A 22,474-nucleotide genomic window follows, 5' to 3' on the forward strand; every position below is an offset into this window, starting at 1 on the left:
ACTAGACTCTGAAGGATTAGACCACAGTTTGATCTTCCTTACCTTTCATTTTGTTTAGTCAAAGAAAAACATATATAAATTACACACACACACACACACACACACACACACACACACACACACACACAATTTTTTTCTTTCAATACTATTGATTCAGAAATTGCTTTTTGGATTTTTTGTTTTAGTTTTTTGTTTGTCCGCTTTCCCTCTCTCGTCTACACTCTGCGCCCTCTCTCTCCCCTTCTCTCCCTCATTCAGCTCAGGTTGAAACTTTGCTGTGACCATTCCCTTCGACTCCTCCAGGGATGGCTTTGAGCTCTCGGGCGCACGCTTTCTCCGTGGAAGCCTTGGTGGGGAGACCCAGAAAAAGAAAACTACAATACCCAAGAGAGGAGGCGCAGGCTGAGCTGCAGGAAAGACAGGGCGGAGAGGAAGAGGGGGAGAGAAGGAACCGCGCTGCAGGGAAGAGCAAGCAGCCGGGTAAGTACTCCCAGGACCCTGAGACCGCCGCCCGCGCTTGTTAGATCCCCACCTCTCAACCTGACTCGCCGCGCTGCGGAAGCGAGGGGAGCCCTACTCCAAAACGTCCTGGCTCAGCCAGCCAGATAGCCTCACCGGAGTCCGCGGAACACTTCGGCCACCTAGTTGTAGAGAAGTTTCAGCGCCTTCAATCCTGCCCTGAGTACTGTGGTTCCTTTGCGGTAAAGGGGAGGTTCCCTACATGCTTGTGTAGAAATGAGGCTCACTAACCTCCTTCTTCTCCCAGCCTCCTTCCTCCCCGCCACCACCAAAGCCCTGAGAACCAGAGAAGGTGGTTGTAGCTGAGGGTAGGAGCATGGTGCCTCCTCAGATACCAAGGGATTCCAGACTCCGATAAAAACGTCTCCAGGAGAGTAAGGATGGGCAAGTCGAAAAAAAGGGTCGCACCTTTCACGGGGCACGACCTGAATTCCTCTTTCTCTATTATGAGACCACAGAGGGTGTTGTGCGGTGCTTAGGGATCCGCCACCAGGGTTCCTGGGGGAAAGGATATGGCCCTGCCTGCTCCAAAATAGGCGCCAACGCAAAGGGAGTGCGCGAATTGTGAAGTTCTCTCAAACCCTGGGCGTCTCTGTGTCTGGCAGAAAAGCGACCCGGAACAGAACCCTCGACAACTGCTTTCTCCGATTGTGGTGGTGGCGACAGCAATGACAACAGCCGCGAAAGTCTGGGAGAGAAAGATGTTATTCAAGTGGAACTTCAAGGAGCGGAGCTGTGGAAAAGATTCCATGACATAGGGACTGAGATGATCATTACCAAGGCGGGCAGGTTCGATTCTGTACAAGCTGTTCACAAGGGTGGCACACAGTAGGCTCTTAATGTACTGTTCTGGTAAGATGTGGAGTCTCCAGTTTTATGCTCTGGTGCTCCTCCGCTTACTCCCCCCAAGTCCCTGGCAGACATTAGAAAGTCATAGCCCCTTAATTGATAGAGTTAGGACCTATCAGTCACATCAGTGGCTCATTCTTCCTTTCCTGTACATCCGTAACTCCAATAACTCACTCCCGCAGTTCCTGTCTGTATAGTATAAAACAAAAAATCAGACCTTCTGAGGCGGTTTCCAGATGCCAATCCCATATCTTAGACTGTGCCCACACCTCTCAGTTAAAGCCTTGCAGATAGTCAGTGAACAATAACCCATCTCACAGAGCCTCCAGCCCACTGTCCCTGACCTAGGCCACTTTGAGTTGGAACTTTCCTGTGGCCACCTTTTGGAGTGGGGCAGCCCCTTCACAGCAGCTGTGTGAATTTTTTTTCCTGTGAGTTTTCCTAATTTCAGCCTTTCCTAAATATATCTCACAGAAAGTACCCGGGAAAACATGGGAGAGGAGCACAGCTTTTTCTCTCCCACTTTGTCTTTTACATCTTTTGATTATGGTGGAGCAGGGAGCATGGACAAAATTTTGTGGTAAGAATATTCGGCTCCACTTAGAAATCCTGAATTTGTTCAATCAAACATACAGACAACAATCTTTCCTCATATAGCAAATACCAATCCATGAACCTATAGTGGAAGAATCAGAAGGGTATTGTGAATCCCTTGCTGCAGCATTTGTCCATGCCCCCCCCCCCCCATTCCAACCATTCCCAAAAGTTCTTGGATCAGTCTCTCTTTTTTTCCCCCCCCACAGGCGTATGTTTCCCTCTGTTCGGGTCAAGGTGAAAGGGCTGGATCCAGAGAAGCAGTACTCTGTGGCCATTGATGTAGTACCAGTGGATTCCAAACGCTATAGGTAACCAGGACCCATAGAATGGCACTCCAGGCCCAGAATGGGACCACGGGATTCAGACCATTGGACCTGCAAACTGACAGAGCTATTTTGAAAACTCTAGCATAGAGCAGGAGATTGCTTTCCAGTGGTCTTTGTGAGTTTAATCTTCTCACTCATACTGTGGTTCCTCTCTTTGCCTCCCTCCCCTCCTGGAATGCAGGCACCAACTGGAGCTTCAATGTACTCCCAAACTTCTCACCTACCCACTGCTCTGGCCTTGGTTGTGTAAACTGTGAAGGGTATGTGCTCCAGAAGCCAGGAGGGAAGCTGCTTGAAGGAATTTGAGGAGAAAAGTCAAGGCTCTACCTGAGCAGATATTGTGCACAGACCTGTCTTTTCATCCTTCTTTGCTCTTTCCCCAAAACAGTTGCCTGCCTGGTCCAGAGGGTATGAGAACCAATTTCCCTTTATTTAAGCCTTTGGCTTACGACATTCTAAAAGTGTCCCAATTGTTCTAAACTCAAGAAGCCCTTATGGGCTAGCAGCTCAGAAGCACCAGCCTGCCAGCGCTTTGACTCTGGGGAGGGTGGGGGAATGAGAGCTGTCCATACTCTGTGAGCTTTTAATCCAGAGGTGGGTGCCTGACTCTCATAGGAGACAGCTGCCTCTTGCTTCCCACCTCCAATCTCCTGCCCAGTGTGGTTTTTGAGGGCAAGAAGAAAGCATAGCTTGGGAGCCTGCTGGAGCCGCAGCCTGGAAATAACAAAACAAGCAGTTTGCTTCTCCAGTTCCAACTGGTTTGAGAATATGGTTCAAAGCTGAGAGATTTAGATTGGAAACTGTGAAAATCAGCCTGAGGTCGCATGGGGAGGGGTTCCTGGAGGGATTTTAGACCCGAATCCTTATTAGCAAAAGGGCTTCCAGGAGAACTGATGACTGTGTGCCTGCCAGGCACCTTCCTCAGCCCTTCAATTATTTCCCGACAATTCACTCTCCACGCTAGTGGGTTTTTCCGTCGTCTCTGCGCGATACAGCGGGTTAGGTTAATTTCTGTTGCGGTTTCTGTGAGGAAATACAAACCAGACTCGGGAATCCCATGACATTTTGCTCGCCCTGGCACTTCACTGCATTCTGATGACATATGCTTATTTACAGTTTGTTTCCTGCCCCTTAAAGCTCTTTGGAAATCACGTTGAATCTTCTACTTGCCTTTGGGATCAACTGGCTAACCTTGGGCGGGGTCCTTGAATCCGAAATCCGCAGCCTGCCTCCTACACTCCCGACTTTAGCCCGCTGCTCCTAATAGTACAACCCGCGGCTTTTCAGGTACGTGTATCACAGCTCGCAGTGGATGGTAGCCGGAAATACGGACCACTCGTGCATGAATCCCAGATTCTATGTCCACCCGGACTCGCCCTGCTCAGGAGAGACCTGGATGCGGCAGATCATCAGCTTTGATCGCGTGAAACTGACTAATAACGAGATGAACGACAAAGGTCACGTACGTAAGCATAATTCTTTACCCTGAGGAGTGAGGTGTCAAGGCTCCCGCCCACTGGTCACCCTGGAGAAGCTAAAGAGGTTTTCTCCCAGATGTGCATGCTGTGCTTTTTAGGAACTGTCTATGCTGTATACTTGTCAGTAAAGTAGCCAACGTAGGGCTTTTGAAAGCTTTGTTTGGCGTCGGAGAGTGCTGGCGGTTGGGGACGGTGAGCGTCAGGGAATTTGAAAACCAAGAAATACCTGTTTAAGCAAGAATTACTGGTCGAGGAGAGTAGGAGGGAAAGGTTCAGGGGGCTCTCGGGGAGCTTTGCCCTCCAGGGAAATCACTGTGGGCTCCAATTGCTTTCCCATAGGTCATGAAGTCTGATGGGTACACTATTTGTGGTGTAGTAGGAGAATGCAAACTGGAAATCCCAGAATGCAGCATGGAAATCTCCCCCACAAATCTGCCCCTATGGAAGGTCTTTTCAGGTCTCATCCATCCTGCACCTTCTTTCTAGGTGCACCCCTGCTCCCTTCTGCCAATCCCAGCATGGCACTGTGCCAGTCAAAAACGGACAGAGAGAAGCTCCAGGCATTAGAAAGTGGGGAATGTTCAGAAGGTTGCCCATCATATCCAGGTCCATCAGTTACCTCCACAGGAACTCATGGCAGGCGATCAGATCTGGGGACACTTCTACACCAGATGGTCACCCACATTTGGAAGCAGGAAAGGACCCCAATCTGGAAAGGGAATCACTGATGCCAATCTGGAAAGGGAATCACTGATGCCTTTCTCTGGAAAATTTTTAGCCCCGGGGGCCTGTGATGGGGGCCAAATGGCACAACAAAGGCCTTTGTGTATTGCAACCTGAGCCTCCCGGGTTGTTTCCCTTTAGCTTTTGTGTGTGTCTGTGTTGGGGGTGGTCAAGAGAGTGAGCTAGGTCTGGGGAGGGAGTGGAAGTCTGCTTTTTCACAGCGTTTGACCATTTCTCCTCCAGATAATTCTGCAGTCCATGCATAAGTACAAACCCCGCGTGCATGTGATGGAGCAAGTCATCAGGGCTGACTTGTCCGAGATTCAGAATCTGCCCACTGAAGGGGTTAAAACGTTCTCCTTTAAAGAAACTGAGTTTACCACAGTAACAGCTTACCAAAACCAACAGGTAAAGTAAGCCAGGTCACTGGAAAAGGAAAATAGTCCCAGAGGGACCTGGAGATAAAGGCTAGCTGCACTCTATGGATTGCATTTTCCACAAATGAAAATAAATCATACTTTCATTGTATTATTAAGGTAAGTTTGATAATGAATTGTTTAAATCTTATATGAAGAAACAATCTCAGAATGTAATTTCTGAAAAAAAAATATTTATAAATAGATACTAACCATTCCAAATTTTATTTAGCAATATGCTTACATTTATTTAAACTGTCATATCACACATTGCAAAGTATTTTGTGGTTACTGTAACCATCATAAGCAATGGTAACAGTGTGTTACTGAGAGCAACGATTTTATATTACTCTCTCTTTTTAATCCATAGATTACCAAACTGAAAATAGACAGAAATCCTTTTGCTAAAGGATTTCGAGATCCTGGAAGAAACAGGTAAACAACATAACGATGACATCTAATATTTATGTTTCCCTTTTCACAATTATTAAAGATAAAGAAACTATGATGACCTCATAAGCTTTAAGTTTTGTTACTAGTAGATGGTAAGAAAGGAACCCAGATATTGTGTCTTCAAAACCTTGCCTCTTCCTACTCCCTCCTCTACCCACTTTTAAAATACTATTTATTTTAAGAACCCTGGGTTTGACTGAATTTTATACAGAAGTCTAGCTATAAAATAAAAATATTTCAAGCAGTCGCATCTAAAAGATGTAACAAAATCTCTCAAACGTTTACATGAATCATTATTTTCAGAAATTGCATTTTGGGGTTGTTGAAAGTTGAATCTCTTTTTTAGGGGTGTATTGGATGGGCTTTTAGAGACCTACACTTGGAGGCCTTCTCTCACTCTGGATTTTAAAACCTTTGGTGCAGACACACAAAGTAAGATCATTTGTAACCTTAGTTTTATTTTTGCATATTAATGAAATAACAGCCAGAACACTTGTACCAAATACTACACAAGAGAATAAATATATGCCAGAAAATGCGTGTTTAGGAGCAAGTGGGTGTATATTCAACTCAATGAGAAGGCAAAGAGGAAGAGGAGCTGGTATGAAAGAAGGGAATAGAATTGTGGTTGACATCTGTCCTGAGTTATCTTACACCCTGAGATTTGCAAATCTCCTCTGAATTTTCAGTTTCTCACTGGCTCATATTCTTTAGGATATGCTTATAGTGTGTGTGTGGCCCGATTTACATTAGATATTGAAATGAATATTTTATGTTTTACAAAATACTTTCAACATATGTTAAAATGAAATTCATTAAATCACATCACTAAGTTCTAATTTTTCTGTTTTTGTTAGTGAAGAAAGTAAATATTAAAAATAATACTCAGTCATCACAGTTAAATTAGTTGTGGTGAGCATTTTAAAATACTTGCAAGGTATTTGTTCTCAGTACATTACATTACTAAATAATAATACTACTAATAATCAGATAATGCAGGCTTTCTGGTGCAAAAATGTATACCATAATTTATTCTGAGACAATGAATAGAATAATTTTTATTTCCAAACAACATGGAATTAATTTACCCCTTTTGTCTTCACTCCAGCAAAGTTGAGTTTTACATTATGCCATAACAACCAACTGAAATCTTAAATTAAGTCAATAATTTGGTGAAACAGTTCAATGGAATGACTGTATTGATGTGGTTTAGGGAGTTTTACACAAAAAATACGAACACTTATTTTACAGCATCAACGTAATGCCATCTAAGTATCATGCTTTAAAAATATTCAATTCAACACAATGTACATTAATTAGAAAAGAAAAAACTAAAGAAGATTATTAATTCATAATTTAAAATACACAATTTTCTCAATTATATAAAAAGTCCAGAATTTTCTCAAATTTCAAAGAAGAGTGGCTAATTTTTAAAATAATTTTTGAATGTTTTATTATAAAAAATATATTTGCCACCTTGTTGATGAAGGATTAGGCTATGTCTACATACAGAGAATAGTTAAGAAAAAGACAGCAACATCAAAAAAAAACTTGATCAAGTCTAATCATTAACCAGTTACTTGATAGAATTCAAACATTTTCCAAAATCGGGCTTAGAGTCCTAGATTTTCCTGAACCTTATAATTATTCTTAATTTCAGTAGATGCTAAGCAACCATAAAAGATTACCTGACATCATTGACATAAACACTCTTCATTCTCATCTTGATGTTTTGTGTCTTGCAAAATTGTCTTCAACTATTAATGTAGTACACCATAAAAGTATCCCCATCCATGATTTTTTATTAAGAAAAATAGGCCAATGCTTTTGTTTGTTTGTTTTGAGTTGGAGTCTCACTCTGTCCCCCAGACTGGAGTGCAGTGGTCGCTCCTGGCCACTGAAGGCTTGAACTGCTGGGCTCTGGCGATCCTTCCACCTCAGCCTTCCAAGTAGCTGGAACTACAGGCATGCGCTACCACACCCAGCAAATTTTTTGATTTATGGTAGAGATGAGGGCTCGCCAATTTGCCCAGGCGGGTCTCGAACCCGCGGGCTCGGGCAATCCACTCACCTCAGCCTCCCAAAGCACGGGATTACAGACTGAGCCACCGAGCCCGGCTCTAATGCTTTTAAATGTGCTGTTTTCATTTATACAGGATTATTTTAATATACACTAATTTTTTATCAGACCAAAACTGTCTGTAGACTCCCAAACAATCCATCAATTTGTTCAATTTACTTAACTACTTATTTCAGTAAAAATTTTTAAATTTTTTAAAAAAAGCTAGTTTGTGTTTGTAAGATATAATTGGCTCTGAGTCATAATTGGGCTTCTTCTGTAATTTTTGGACAAATGTGGTTCAAGTGCCTGGTATAATCTTTGAGCATATTGAATGCTCAAGACATGATACATAGTAGCAGTGCTAAAAGTAATAATAATAGTAGTAGAGAATCTATATGCAACTTTGATCAAAAGAATGAGCATATCCTTTCCCAAAGAAGCTAAAAGGACTGTGAACTTGCAAAGGAAAGCTTCCCTACGAATGAGCAGATATGGTGATGAATATGATTACTGGTTCTGCAGGAATTCAAGTTTATTATTCATTGAATTGTCATTCACAGGTGTAAGCAGTGGCTCATCTCCAGTGACCTCTAGTGGAAGGGCTCCCTCTCCTTTGAACTCCTTACTTTCTCCACCTTGCTCTCCACCTACGTTTCACTTACCTACAAGTTCCCTTGGAATGCCCTGTTCAGAGGCATACCTGCACAATATCAACTTGCCCCTTTACTACAAGATTTGTCCAACTAATTTTTGGCGACAGCAACCTCTTATCTTACCTGCTTCTGAAAGGTTAGCAAGCAATAACAGCTCTCAGTCTTTTGCCCCTTTCGTGATGGAAGTGCCCATGTTATCTTCCCCAGGGGTCACTAATTCAAAAAGTGGTTCATCTGAGGACTTCAATGAGCAATGTCTACAAGAAGCTAATTCTGCTAGTCAAATATTATGTGGATTACAGCCACCTGGAAACATTTTCCCACCAAGCCCTACTGCCCAAGAAGCACTTGGTTGCTGTTTCCATCCTTCCTATGGCTTTTATAGGTACAACTTCTCTATGCCATCTAGACTGGTAAATGCTTCCAACCATGTCAAAGTGAATGACAAAATTCAAGTTTCTTTTAAAGAAGGTAAATGTAATCATACTCATTGGTATCCAACAATTGACCATTACCTTTAATGAAACAATCACATTCCTAAAACAATTATATGTAAACACATATTTTCTTTATTTGTAGCCAGACAGCATTGCCCTGTTATGTATTTAACATGCTTTATCAAATATTCATGAGGAGTTGTTTATGATGTCAAATGTAACCTATAAGAATCTTTGATTTCAGTGACCTTGGGCCTCAAAATAGATATTCATTATATATTACTTCATGAGAAAGCCCACCAGTGAAAATTGATGCCAAGTGATAAGGCTTTCAATTACAGTGAAGTCAATTTATCATGCTAACTGCCTTTTACATATTGCAATGACCAAAGGAAGATGGATATAATTCCTGTGAAAACATTGAAACAATTTTAATTTTATCTACAAACATTGGCTTAATTGTAATTTTCTATCTAGTAATTGTAGAAGAAAATTTAATTGTTTGCTTGCCTTATACAATTACACTCTACTGTTGAAGGAACTACTACTCCCACTTTCAAGGTACACATAAAGACACAAACTTTCAAATATTATTTTTAATTAATCTGTGTAGCCTAAAGACCATTAATCCTGAAAGAACACAGTGATTAACTGAAAAGCAAAATATTCTAAATGAATTTGATCTTTTATTTTTGGATCATCCCTAAATGAAGTTTTTTTACTTATTTTTTTAACAAACCTAGTATTTGATATATTATGTAGGAGAGTGTTGAAGGGAAAGAACACATTTGCATCTATAAATATAAACAAATATGCAAATAACATATTAGTAGAATTTAATTCCACTCTTGTGTGTCAGTCATGATAAATTACACTAGACAAAAATAGAATAAGACTTTATTTTAGTATATGAAGTTAAATAGTTTCTTTTCACCAGGACCTACATTTTTGAAAAATAGTATGATGCATATATATAGCTTGTATATCTTTAAGATGAAACAGATTTTTATTTTATCCCACTAATTTTAGCCCTTTTATTAAGCCAAGTCACTTCATACCACAGTGGTATGACCTATCTTTTAACAAACTAAACTAACTGCTAAACTATTTTTTTCTAATTTTTTATCACATATCAGAAAGAGCATGTTATTACTTATTTTGCTCAAAATGATTATTTTATCCTAAATATGCCTTATAAATGTGTCTTCCTACATATGTATTAAAATTATATGTCCTTTATCCTGGGAATAGGAATAGAACAGAACATGATTGCTTCCAAATTAAGTATTCTCATCAAGGTGAAATATTATATGTGACCTAAACTAATGAAATACCTGTTGGAAAAGTCTTTGAGGCATAAAATCTATACTACCTAAATTTATTAAATTGGTAATTAAAAGCAAAAAACACACTTTATTTTTGTCTACTCCAAAAGGAAAACTTTATGCTAGATTTAACTGGTAAAATTAATTATTACTTTTTAAACAGAAATACCTATATCAGGTTATAATGAAACTTAATCTGACGGGTTACATGAAAGAACCTCAGTAATTGATAAGATAATGTATTTAACTGAAAAATTCAATAAATCTCTTGGCTACTTCTTAAGTGATTATTTAAAAGAAGAAATTAATTTTCATAGTTGCTCCAGAATACATATACTTCATATTTTATGCTTTAGATAATTTTACTATATAGTACCCATATAAATGCATAATATGGAATTACACTGGCAATGGTGATTAATATAAAGGGGCAGAAGTTTAAATGCTAGAAGCTAAACATTTATCTTAAACATTTATCTTAAGCTACTTTATATTATGTTCATAAATCGCCACTTTGCATTTTAATTGAAGAAGTAACCAAGGGAAAGTTTTTTTATAGAGAATTAGACTTGGAAGAAGTCTTAAGAGGTTCAGTAGGCAGTCCTCTGCTTCTAAGCAAGTTACTCATCTGTAGAAATGTGCTAACAGCTCTAATTCATGAACAATAAATAGTTAGTGCCCTAACCATTTTCTGTTGAATAAATTCTTACTCCTTGATGGGTGGGGCAAAACTCAAGTAATTTGGTAAATTGAGGTATGATTTTGGAATAAAAAACAAAATGCTATGGAATTCCATCACTTTCAACCGTATTAACTAAATATTAGGCTTGCTTTAAAAACCTACAAAAATCAAAAGCCACTTGATTAAGACAAAATGTGAAACAGCAAATAAAAGTGGCTAAATGATACTTAATAGACCCCCAAGTCTAGTAATTATGACCTCTATTTCTATCTGGTTTGACCATACATATATGATCATCTTTTCCCCATTTTAAAATAAAATGTCTTAATTAAGGTAACTAAATGTATGAAATCTGATTTATAACCTTACCTGTTTTATGACTTAACCCAAATAAATCTAAGGAAAATGAACTTCCATCAACTTTGTAAAATTGGCACATCGAGTCAGGAAATAAACAAATGTTACTTTATCCTTGCACAATCCTCATAAAGCTGAGACTTGTAGTCAGATGCCCTGGTCAGAAAGGTATTATTTTGTGAAACAGTCAGTCAAGCTAAAACCAAGGACCTAAATTTGAGCCTGGTTGCAGAATACATGTCTAAGTTGATTAATACTCTATTTATTACATTTGCAAGGCCATTATATAACTTTAGGTAGTGTAATTTAAAACATCAGTCTCTTTAATACTATTATTTCTTTTCACCATACAGAGGGGGTAGGCCCTCTGAAGATTACATTTTTAAGGTCCAATATATAACTTTTGGTTATAAAATTTTACAGCCTTCAAACTTATTAATATCATTGCTCCCATTCACCGTACTGCAAAAATGAAGAGTTTTATTTTCCCAAACTATGAAGATAGATGCTCAAGATATTTCACAGCTACTAGTCATGGGTTCTACATATAGTCTGGGAATGGACATGACTTCATTCTTTTGTGAAACAGAAGCATGTCTGTGGCTCAAAAAGAAATGAACAATTAGAAACAGCAAGTGATGACTCAGTGAATAAGTCTTTGAACCATCAGAGTCCTATATGCTGACAACTTGACAAGGTGCAAAGACAAGCATCTGAGGTGGACACTATGGAAGATTTCCCTTTCATTCTCCTAATTTTTATTATGCACCTTGAGGGAAAACTATGGTGCCAATAAAGCAGGTGGTATGCATCTTTGAAATATTACTGGTGTAATGCTGAGCCAGACATGACTGTAATGTTTTGGATAAGTATTTAAAATATATTTTACAAATATGCTGATGGCAAGTTTAGATGCTTTAAGACAACAGAGGTATATATATGTCCATGTATACAATAGGTTAATATGCAGTTATCTTCTTATACAATTTCACTAACAAATATTTTCCTTATCTGAATATGCAGTTTGATAATTTCAGATGTCACTGTCTCCTCTCTCTCTTTCTCTCTCTCTCTCTCTATATATATACACACCCACAAATATATATATGTATACGTATATACACACACAAATTCGTGATGTTTTAGTTGAGTTTTGTTATTACATAATTTACACTGTGTTGCTTTTTTATCCTTAAAAGAGATGCTACAAAGAACAACTACTCATTGCATATACTATTAATTATATACACTTATGTGGAAAGACAGATTTAAACATATTTAGAAATATCTAACTGAATGTACTGTATTTTGTAAATTGAACTGACAGGGTAAAGTACAATGTTTTTACTCCAATTTAGAGATATGTTGCCTTTTTGCTGAAAAATCTTCAATCAGTAAAAATAACAATAATATTCTGTTATACAGCAATAGTATACCAGTTGATTTCACTGGAATTTAACATGTTTATTGCAATGGTTTAAAACAAACCAAATGCATAGCTTAGGCAGTTGCTTTGATATCTGTCATGATATACATTTAATCTTCTTAGGTTTTGTCTGCAATTAAATGATAATTTGTATTAAAACTGTGGAAATAAACATGGTTTGAATGACAACATGAAACAGAACAAATAGATACATAGAACATTTGAAACATCCAGTATTACAACTATTTACATGTGGAGGCTGGCCAAATTTGACATGCTGTTTCAATAAAATATTGAGAAGAAAAAGACTAGTATCATTTCCTTTTAAAGTTTCAAATGTTCATGTTTACAAATTTGTACTGCACATTAATATGTAAACATACATTATAGTGAGCAAATGTGCAGAGAATAGTCACAAGCTCTAACTAAGTTGAAATCTAGCTACATATTCATTGGCTTTGTTTTTTTTAAGTACATAAAATAGTTACATAATTTAAAGTTAAATATAATAGAAAATCTTAGAATCACAGTACAATACATTGTATTATTAAACTTTTAAATCAAATTATTATATTTTAGTTGTTGCTAAAGATGACAGAATTTTGCTCTGGATTTAAGATCACATACCTATGCACATAATAAAGCATAACAGAATATTTTGCTTGTAGAAAATAGTATAAATAATTTAGAATTTAACTAGAGCTAAAAGCGAACAAAATAAGTTTATAATGATTAAAAGTCATTGTCTTTAAAGATTTTTAAGTGAGTATAGTGAATTGAATACTTCAGTTTATCTTTTCCCTTTCAATCTTTCATGTTGATGTATTAGTACTTTACCTTTATTTTAATTTTGCCTGAAATTGAGTTTTCATATTTATTTTGTGACATAAAGATTTTGTGACTGTTCTACCAATTACATTAATGTCTGATCGTATTGATTTTCTACTTTATTGATTTCTGTAAGTTCTAGAAAAAATGTTTCACAAAAACAACAACAAATTAGATTACTTCTTGGAAGAGACATTGGTTTCTCAGTAAGATTCAAGTTTAAGTAGAAAAGTTACTCCCTGCTGCATCTACACTGACACTGTATCTGGCTTTCTTTAAGGGAGCCTATACACAGGCAAAAATGGTGTTTGTTACAAATAGAGCTATGTTTTACAAAACTCAGGTTGGATCTTCTTTAAATTATGATGCTAGGCAGGAAAAAGTATTGTTTGAAAAAAGTATCATCACTTTGTAACCTGTCACCATGATGCTTTTCTAAAATTGTACATTATTGTGATGCAAGGGTGAGAATGGGGTGTCAAATTTCAGTAGATTCGGTGGGCCCTAGCATCACATGTAGGTAATTAAGATAAATGAATCCAGTGTTCGTGCTCAACTGTTGTAGCCAAATTCTGTAATTTTCTAAGTGTGATGAATCAGGGTAGTCACCCCAACCCCTAAGCTAGTCAAGAAACACGGTCTTCCAGTGAGTAATGGGTAATGACTGCCCCAGCTGATGCCAATAAAAACCTGAAACTTCACACACACTCATTATATTTTAGTTTATTTATTCATATTCATGTTTATCCTACTAGATTGTGAATGATGGAGGAATGGTATTTTTTTAAATTTACTTATTTTCCAGCTTTAAAAAGTTTGCCTGTGTGTTATAGAAAACTGAAAAATACAAGAAGCAAATAACACAAAAACATCCATAATCACAAGCAGTTTACAGTCAGACTTCTAATCATTGCGTATGTCTACACACAACTGAGCATACATTTTTATGTGTTTGAGGTCACACAGAATTAGTGCATTTTCATAAATCATTAATATTTACCAATTCAAGGTCCCAAAGCTCTGATTATTTTGACAACTAATAATGTACTAAGCCAAATTAACAGAATAGAAATATACCTGACTTTCACGGCAGCAAAATTTTTTTAAAAGACAAAAATGACAATAGGCCTCTAGATAAAGATGTTGGGAGAACTATAATTAAAATAAGCACGTCCTCTTAATGCTCAATTTATAATGAGACATAAAAATTAAAGTACGATAAACATAACACTTCTAAGATAATTTGTTATCAGATTTATACATTAAAATATTAGTGAGAAGGTTTATTTCTACTGAATTTTATTCCATTTTATGGATGTATCACAGTTTAACAATCCATGAATGGAAATATGGATAGTTTCCAGTTTTTGGCTATCAAAAATAAGGCTGCTATGATCATATAACCTTTTGTGTAAAGGTCACTTCATTTCTCTGGGTGCAATTCTTAGGTCATTTGGTAGTTGCAAGTTTACTTAAATGAAAAAAATAAAAAAAAAACTGCTAAACTGTCTTGCCGAGTAGCTGTACAATTTTGCATTCCAAACAGTTCCTCTTCTACATGGCCAGAATTTATTGTTGTTACTGGTTTTTTAATTATTAATTTTAGCTGTCCTGATAAGCTTGTAGTGATAACTGTTTGTTATTTTAATTTGCATTTTACTGATAGCTAATGATATTTAGTATCTTTTTGTGTGCTTATTTGTTATCTATATATTCTCTTTGGTAACATGTCTATTTTGTGTCTTTTGCTCATGTTTAATTGTGTTTGTTTTTAAATTGTTGCATTTTAAAAGTGTGTATGTATATATATATACTTTATAGATATACTGTTTAAACTGTTTCAAGAGTATATACTTTATATATATTTAATATTCATTTATATATGTTTATATAATGTATATATTTTTATCTTAGATAATAGACATTTACTGTAGTGGCATATAATATAAAAATATTTTATCCCAGTCTGTGCTTAGTCATTTCATTTTCTCCATTCAGGCTTTCACAAAGCAAGCTTTTTAAATTTTGATGAGGTGCAATTTACTAATTGTTTTCTTGGGTTATGCTTTTGCCAGCAAGTTTAAGAAGAGTTTGCCTAGCTAGAGAGTGAATAATTTATCCAACTTTTCTTTCTAAAAGTTTTACGTCTTACATTTAAGCCCACTTCCATTTTGCATTGGTCTATTTCTGGGTTCTGTATCCTGTTCTATTGACTTATGTCTCTAGTTCTCTACCAAATACAATGCCGTCTTGATTATTATAACAATATAACAGTGTATAACATCAGGTAGAGTAATTTCTTAGAATGTATTCTTCTTTTTCAAAACAGGTTTTAACTATTTTAATTTCTTTCTGCCTCTACATATAATTTTTAGAATGAGTTTGACTATGTCTATAAGAAAACTTTGCTGAGATTTTCATAGGAATTTTGTTAAATCTATAGATAAATTTGGAGAGAATTGACATCTTTAACATGCTGGGCATACCAATCCACAAATATGGTATGCCTATACATTTATTTAGGTCTTTGGTAAGTTTCCTCCATCAGCACTTGGTAAGGTTCAGCACATATCTTGTACATGTCTTTATTGTTTTATACCTAAATATTTTATTTTCTTTGAAGCAATCGTAAATAATACTGCGTTTCTTATTTTGGTTTTTGTATGTGTATCATCACCACACAGATATCTGATTTTTTTTTTTTTACCTTTTGATATTGTATCCTGTGCACCAGATATCCTCACTTCTAAGTACTAGAGGTTTTACGAGGTTTTCTTGGTTGTTTCATTGGGATTTTCTAGGTAGACAATCCAACCATGCATCCATGTCATCTGTAAATTGGAAGTTTCACTTATTCTTTTCTGATTTATGTGCTTTCTATTTCCTTTTCTTGACTCATTACATTGACTAGGACTTTCAGTACTATGTTGAATAAAATTGGTGAGAGTAAGATTTTTGCCTTGTTCTTGATCTTGAAGATTGCCACCAATGAGTATAATGTTATCTGCAGGGTTTTTGCTAAGGCTTTTTATAAAGTTGAACAAGATCCCCTCTATGCCTATGCTTTCTGAGAGATTTAAAATCATAAATGGGTGTTGAATTTTATAAAATGTCTTTTCTGTGTTGGTTGATAATGATCATATGATTTTTCTTCTTTAGCTTGTTTATATGAATGATTGCATTAATTGATTTTCAGATGTTGAAAAAGCCATACATACTTTGTCATAGTTATAATTAATTTTGTATGTTGATTAATTTGATTTTTATAATAGTGTACTGAGGATTTTAAAATACAAGTTTATGAAATGTTGATCTGTCATAGTTTTCTTTTATTGTGATATGGGTCTCTGATTTTGGCATTAGGGTAACACAAGCCCCATAAAATGATTTAAGAATTATTCCTCTTCTTTTGTTTTCTGGAAGATATTATGGATATGGTATTTCTTTACAAGCTTGGTAGAATTCTTCAGTGAAAACCATTTAGGCCTGGAATTTCTTTTATGGTAATTTAAAAAATAACAGCTTTATTGAAATATAATTAACATATTGTAAAGTTTACTGTTTAAAAGCATATAATTTAATGGTTTTTATTATATCTACAGAATCATGCAACCATCACCACCTTATAATTTTAGGACATTTTCATCTATTCCAAAAGGAAGCACCATACTAATTTACCAGTCCCCCTTCCAAACTCTCCCCACCACTCACTATTTTTTTTATTTCTATAGATGTGTTTATCTAGATACATGTGTTTATATAAATAAAATAATATAAAATATAGTCATTTGTGTCTAACTTTTTTCAATTAACAGATGTTTTCAGTGTTTAGTCATACTGCAGTGTGTCAATATATTATTTGTTCTATGACTGAATACTATTCTATTTTATGACTATATCACATCTACGTATTCATTCATCAATAAGTGGACATTTGGGTTATTTCTACTTGTTGGCTCTTATGAATAATGCCGCTATGAATATACATGTTTATATTGTATGAACATATGTTTTCAATTTTGGGGTCATATACCTAGAAGTGGACTTGCTGGGCCATATGGGAACTCTATGTTTAACCATTTAGGAAATTATTAGATTATATTCCAAAGTGACTGCACCATTTTGCATTCTCAACAAGATCAACAATGTATATGAGTTTCAATTTCTCCACATCCTCCTCAACACTTGTTATTGTCCATCTTTTGTTATTTTTAACATCCTAATGGGTGTGAAATAGTATCTCATTGTAGTTTTGATATACATTTTCCTAATGATTATTGATGTTGAGCATCTTTTCATTTGTGTATTAGTCTTTTGTATATCTTGAATTACCATATGAATATTAAGATCAGCATTGTCAATTTATGCAAAAAAATTTTGACAAAGCAGGTGCAATTTGATAGGGGTTATAGTCAATCTGCAGATCAATTTGTGGAGAATTGTTCTCTTAACAATATTAAGTTTTCCAAATTATGAACACAGGAGTACTTTCCATATATTTAAATATTCTCAAAAAATTTAACATCTTTCTTTACAATCTAGATGGATTTTTATTTTTCCTAATACCCTGGCTAAAAATATTCATCCATGCTGAACCCCCAGTACAATGTTGAATAGAATTGAAGACAGCAGGCATCTATAACATATTCTTGATCTTAATGGTAAAGCATTCATCTTTCAAGTAGTAAGTATGATGGTTAATAGATCATCTATTTTTGATTGAGGCTGTCTCCTTCTACAGCTTGTTTTTGGAATGTTTTATTATAAAATATTGTAGAATTTATAATATGCTTTTTCTGTGTTTTTTATATAATGTTGTTTTTGTCTTTTATTTTATTAATATAGTGAGTTGCATTGATTTGTTTTTATACTTTAATCCAATCATGTATTGCATCACTCAGATAAATTCCATTTGTTTGTGGTACATGATCTCTTCTAAATGTTTTTTATTCTATACTCATAAAGAATGTTTGCCTTTAGTTTTATTTCCTTGTGATAATTTTCTGGCATCAGAGTAATACAGCCTTAATAGAATGAGATGGAAAATACTCCCTCCTATTTTACAGAAGAGTTTCCAAAGAATTATGCTATTTCTTCTTTAAATATCTGGTGTAAGTTACCAGGAAAGCCATCTGGGTCTGGGATTATCATTTTGGGGCAATTTTTGAATATTATTTTAATCTCTTTATGTGTTACAGCGCCATTAAGATTTTCTACTTTCTCTTGACTTGATTTTGTTAGTACTTTTTTTTCTAGAACTGCGTTAATTTAATCTAGGTTGTCCAATTTGTTGGCATAAAATTATTCATAGTATTTTTAATTTTAAATTTTTTATGAAGTTAGTAGTTATGTTTCTGCACATATTTTGGATTTAGTAATTTTTTATTATTATTTTTAAGATGTGGGATGCAGTTCAGGATTAGTAACATAAGTGGTCACTGTACAGGTAAAATTTGGGCCTCCTTTTGGTCCCCATTTCACCTGGTTTGAGGTCAGGTATCCTTACTGGTGTTATGTGCCCCCTGAAGTTTCCTTCTACTGCCAATCCCTTTCTTATAGTAATATGATAAATGTTGAGGGTCCACTTATGAGTGAGAATATATGGTACTCAGTTCTATGGTTCTGTGATAGATCACTGATTATTATAGATGCTAAATCCATCCAAGTTGCTGCAAAGTTCATAATTTTGTCCTTTATGGCTGCATAATATTCCATCTTGTATACGTACCACATTTTTTTTATCCAGTCCAATTTTGATAGGCAGCATGGTTGTTTCCATGTTTTTGCTATTGTGAATAATGCTGCAATAAATATGCGTGTGCAAGTATATTTTTTATAGAATGATTTTAGTTCCTGCAAGTATATTCCCAGAAGGGAGATTGCTGAGTCATATAGAAGGTCAATTTTTAGATCTTTTAGGAACCACCACAATGTTTTCTACAGATGTTGTACTAGGTTAGACTCCCACTAACAGTGTACAAGCGTTCCCCTTTCCCTGCATCCTCTCCAGCATATGTTGTTTTTTTAGTTATTGATGATGGCCTTCCTGAATGGAGTTAGGTGGTATTTCGGTGTAGTTTTAATTTGCATTTCTTTGGTGATTAGTGAGGTTGAGCATTTTTTCGTGTATCTATTGGCTGCTCATATGTCTTCTTTTGAGAAGTGCCTATTCATATATTTTGCCCACTTTTTAATAGGGCTGTTTTTTTTTTCTTTTGGCACATTTGAGTTCCATGTAGATCCAGGATGGTAGGCCTTTGTCAGAGATACAGTTGGCAAATAATTTTTCCCATTGTGTGGACTGTCTCCCCATTCTGTTGATGGTTATTTTGCTTTGCAGAAGATTTTCAGTTTGATGAGTTGCCAATTGTCTGTCTTATCTCTTATAGCATGGGCATTTGGAATTTTAATCAGGAATTGGTTGTCTATTCGAATTTCCGAAGGGTGTCTCCTGCATTTTTGAAGATTCTTATAGTTTGAGGTTTTACATTTAGTTCTTTGATCAATTTAGAGCTGCTTTTTGAGTATGGTGATATGTAGGGTTCCTGTTTCAATCTTCTGAATGTGGTCAGCCAGTTTTCCCAGCACCATTTACTGAATAGGTTGTCCTCACCCCAGCCATTGTTGGTGGAGGTTTTGTCAAAGATGAATTGGTTGAGAAATTGAGCTTTTGCTTCTGGAATTTCTATGCAGTTCCATTGGTCTATATGCTTATTCTTGTACCAACATCAGTATGTTTTGATTGTTTTAGCCTTAAGTAAAGTTTGAAGTCTGGAAGTGTGATATACCCCACTTTGTTTCTTTTGCTAAGGACTATTTTGGCTATTTGTAGTCATTTTTTTATATGAATTTCTGTATTGTCATTTCTAGGTCTAAGATGAATGATGTTGGTAAAGTAATGGGTATTGCATTGAATCTGTAGATTTCCTTTGGTAGGATGGACATCTTAACAATGTTGATTCTTTTAATCCATGAGCATGGAATCTTTTTCCATTTGTTTGTGTCATCTTTGATTTCTTTGAGTAGTTTTGCAGTTTTTGTTGTAAAAATCTTTCACATCTCTGGCTAGAAAGATGTCAATATACTTCTTTTTTTTGTTGCTATTGTGAATGGGATTGTACTTTTTATTTGGTTCTCTGCCTGTTTGTTATTGGTATATAAGAAACAAACCATCAAGAGAGCAGGGAGCCAGCCCACAGAATGGGAAAAATATTTGCCAAATGTCTATCTGACAAAGGCCTAACATCTAGGATCTACAAGGAACTCAAATGCGCTGAAAGAAAAAAAAAAAACGGCCCCATTAAAAAGTGGGCAAAAGACATGAATAGACACTTCTCAAAAGAAGGTATATGGGCAGTCAACAGACACATGAAAAATTGTGAGTCATCAGCAGAGACATGCAAATCAAAATCACATTGAGATGCCACCTAATCCCAGTAATAATGGCCATCATTAATAAAACAAACCACAACAGATGCTGGCGAGGATGCGGAGAAAAAGAAATGCTTCTACACTGCTGGTGGGAATGCAAACTAGTGCAACCTCTTTGGAAGAGAGTGTGGCAATTTCTGAAAGAACTAGAAATTGACCTTCCATATGACCCAGCAATTCCCTTATTGGGAATATATCTGGAGGAACTCAAATCATGCTACAAAAAAGATACCTGTACATGTATGTTTTTTGCAACTCTATTCACAATAGCAAAAACACGGAACCAACCATGTTGTCCATTGAAGCTGGACTGGATTTAAAAAATGTGGTACATATACACGATGGAATATTATGCAACCATAAAGAAGGACAAACATATGGACTTCACAGCAACTTGGATAGATTTAGAGTCGATCATACTCAGTGATGTACCACAGAAACAAAGAACAGAGTGCCATATGTTCTCATTCATAAGCAGACTTTCAACAATCATAATACTTTAAGAAAGGGATTGGCCATAGTAGGAAACTGTCAGGGGAGGGAGAGTGGGATCAGCAGTTGAGGGAAACTGCTAGGGGAGGGAGGGACATACCTCATCAATAAGGGTACCTACATAATCGACATCCATATACCTAACCCTGAATTGTGCCCCACATCTGCATTAAAAAAAAGAATACAAGTTTCTTTTGCACATTTATTTTGTACCCTGAGTCTTTGCCAATGTTGTTTATCAGTGCAAGGACGTTTTTGACAGACTCTCTTAGGCTTTCAAGGTATAGAATTATATCATCAGAAAAGAGGGATAACTTAATTTCCTCTTTTGTAATTTGGATCCCCTGATTTTCTTATCTGATTTCTCTAGCTAATACTTCCAACATTATACTGGACAGGATGGGTGAGAATGGGCAGCCTTTTCTTGTTCTGGTTTTCAGAAGAAATGCTTCCAATTTCTGTTCATTTAGCCATATATTGGCTGGGAGTTTATCATAGATGACTCTTACTATTTTGAGGTATGCTCCCTCTATGCCTAGGAGATTCCAGGGTTTTTTTCAAGAAGGGATGCTGGATTTTATCAAAAGCTTTTTCTGTATCTAATGATATAATCATGTGGTTCTTGTTTTTCATCTTTGATGTCTTTAATTGCATTTATGGTCTGGCAGATGTTGAACCAATCCTGCATCATGGTGGTGAAACCTACTTGGTCATAGTGGATGTTTACTGAGATGTGTTGTTGGATCCGTTTTGCTAGAACCTTGTTGAGAATTTTTGCAACTATGTTCACCAGGGAAATTGGCCTGCAGTTCTCTTTCTTTGTTGGATCTTTATGCAGTATGGGTATCAATGCTTCATAAAATGATTTGTGGGGAGTTCTGTCTTTCTCTATCGCCTGTATAATTTTCCATAGGATTGTTGTCTACTCCTCCTTGTATGTTTTGTAGAATTCTACTGGAAAGCCATCTGATCCAGGGCTTTATTTTGTAGATAGTTTTCTTAGGTTGTTATTTGTCTATTTACAGTCTTAATTTCTTCTTGTTTCAACCTTTGCAGGTTGCGTGATGTCAAAAAGTCCTTCATTTCATTTAGGTTTTCAAGTTTGTTTCCATACAGGTGTGCATAGTAATCTGATAATCTCTTGTATTTCTTTGGGGTCAGTTTTGACTTGATCTTTTGCATTTTTGATTGTGTTTATTTAGGCTTTTTTCTTGCTCAGTCTAGTTAGGGATCTGCCAATCTTGTTTATCCTCTCAAAGAACCAGCTTTTTGTTTCACTGATTTTTTTTCTGTGGTATTTTTGTCTTCTATGTCCTGTGTTTAGGCTTTTATATTGGTGATCTGGATTCTTCTGGTGAAGTTAGGATTTTGGTGGTCTCGTCTTTCCATCTCCCTTTGGTGATTTGTTAGACTATTAACT

At 36.0% G+C, this 22,474-nt stretch overlaps 1 protein-coding gene across 1 annotated transcript; it reads left to right on the forward strand.

The window, feature by feature from the left end:
• Nucleotides 1–305: 305 nt before the first annotated feature.
• Nucleotides 306–8,597, forward strand: TBX22 (T-box 22). Its single transcript, XM_008060962.1, has 8 exons — nucleotides 306–480; nucleotides 1,125–1,308; nucleotides 2,172–2,273; nucleotides 3,579–3,753; nucleotides 4,736–4,900; nucleotides 5,279–5,343; nucleotides 5,708–5,793; nucleotides 7,984–8,597. Exons 1-8 carry the CDS (start codon nucleotides 306–308, stop codon nucleotides 8,595–8,597), a joined length of 1,566 nt encoding a protein of 521 aa, XP_008059153.1.
• Nucleotides 8,598–22,474: the final 13,877 nt, after the last annotated feature.

The sequence above is a fragment of the Carlito syrichta genome, unplaced genomic scaffold (assembly GCF_000164805.1).
Source record: "Carlito syrichta isolate Samal-C Ts95f unplaced genomic scaffold, Tarsius_syrichta-2.0.1 Scaffold304780, whole genome shotgun sequence".
Classification (NCBI taxonomy): Eukaryota; Metazoa; Chordata; class Mammalia; order Primates; family Tarsiidae; genus Carlito; species Carlito syrichta.